General features: G+C 59.3%; 1 protein-coding gene across 1 annotated transcript in view; it reads left to right on the forward strand.

Annotated features, from left to right (window-relative positions):
* WSB2 (WD repeat and SOCS box containing 2) overlaps positions 1 to 1138 on the forward strand; it is a 1391-nt gene extending 253 nt beyond the window's left edge. Inside the window, exons 2-5 of the mRNA XM_009867394.1 lie at positions 21 to 193; positions 403 to 516; positions 659 to 766; positions 976 to 1138. Of these exons, the coding sequence (XP_009865696.1) occupies positions 21 to 193; positions 403 to 516; positions 659 to 766; positions 976 to 1138 (558 nt within the window). The remainder of the gene's footprint in view (positions 1 to 20; positions 194 to 402; positions 517 to 658; positions 767 to 975) is intronic.
* The last annotated feature ends 343 nt before the right edge of the window (positions 1139 to 1481 follow it).

Raw genomic sequence — 1481 nt, forward strand, 5'->3', positions numbered from 1 at the left:
GTGCGGCCCGTGTCGTGCAGGCGCTGCTGTGGAGCATGCGGTCCTACACCCTCATCCGCAGGCTGGAGGGGCACCAGAGCAGCGTGGTGTCATGCGACTTCTCGCCAGACTCAGCGCTCCTCGTCACTGCCTCCTACGACGCCTGCGTCATCATGTGGGACCCCTACACCGGGGAGCAGCTGAGGATGCTGCGGTGGGAGCAGCTGAGGACACTGCGGTATGCAGCTGGGGAGGGGTGTCAGGGCTAAGCTTGGCCTTCCCTCCGAATTGGGCACAGCCAAAACCTCTCCCCTGTCTCCAGCAGCTGCAGGGGAGCTCCAACTTGCCATGTTTGGCCCCTCTGCCAGCCCTGAAGCACTGGGGATGGGCCTGGAGCTGATGCTGTTTTTTTTCTCCTTGCAGCCATGTCCCCTTGCACTCAGCGGTGGATTACAGCAGCGAAGTCCACACGAGTTCCCTGCGCTCTGTCTGCTTCTCCCCTGAGGGCCTCTACCTGGCCACAGTGGCAGATGACAGGTGAGTGACACCAGCAGGAAGAGGATCCCCAGGAGGGTGCAACGGAAACGAACCAGGAGCTCGGGATGTGCCAGCCCCCACCGATGCTGTGCATAAGGGGAAAGGGCAGTGCCTGGATCGCATTCTCTCCCTTTCTCCTCAGGCTCCTGAGGATCTGGGCGCTGGAACTGCGCTCTCCAGTCGCGTTCGCTCCCATGACCAACGGCCTGTGCTGCATGTACTTCCCGCATGGAGGTTTCATTGCCACGGGGTGCGTACGTGGGAGGGGAGAGCGGAGAAACATGAGGTTGCTCCCTCCTCCCGCAGCTCTGGGTCTGCTCCGCTTCCCTGGGGGTGCGGGGCTGATTTCCCAGACTGGAGAATGTGTAGTCGCTGCAAGCTCGGGATTATTTGGGGAGTAATTGAGTTTTCTTGAGTCTCTCTGCCCTGCGCTCACGGCTTGTTTGGGTCCCATTGCAGGACCAGAGATGGACACGTCCAATTCTGGACGGCTCCAAGAGTCCTCTCGTCACTAAAGCACTTGTGTCGCAAAGCTCTGCGCACTTTCCTGACGACGTACCAAGTCCTGGCGCTCCCTATTCCCAGGAAGCTGAAGGAATTCCTCACTTACCGGACTTTTTAAAGGCAGAGTGAAAAATGGAGGCAACGGGGGGGGGCGAGAGCTTTCTCCCCAGCAGTGAGGCTCGGCCTGGGTTGGAGGATGCTCCGCAGCGACGACATCTCGCTGATTCGTGAGCCGCGGGGCGGGAAGATTGCGACTCCTCTTGGTTTTGGGGCTGCGTCTGTGATTGTGGTGGGATTTTTCGGTGTAATAATACTAGAACCCACCAAAAAACAAACAGAAAAGCACGCGGAGGGTGAGAGGCGGGGACGCGGCAGCCTCGCCGAAGACATGGATCCCCGCTGCTCTCTGCAAGTTTTGGGTGAGGTGCTTTTGCTTCCAAGTGCAATGTTGTGGGTTGAAG

This window comes from Apaloderma vittatum, unplaced genomic scaffold (assembly GCF_000703405.1).
Source record: "Apaloderma vittatum isolate BGI_N311 unplaced genomic scaffold, ASM70340v1 scaffold26810, whole genome shotgun sequence".
Classification (NCBI taxonomy): domain Eukaryota; kingdom Metazoa; phylum Chordata; class Aves; order Trogoniformes; family Trogonidae; genus Apaloderma; species Apaloderma vittatum.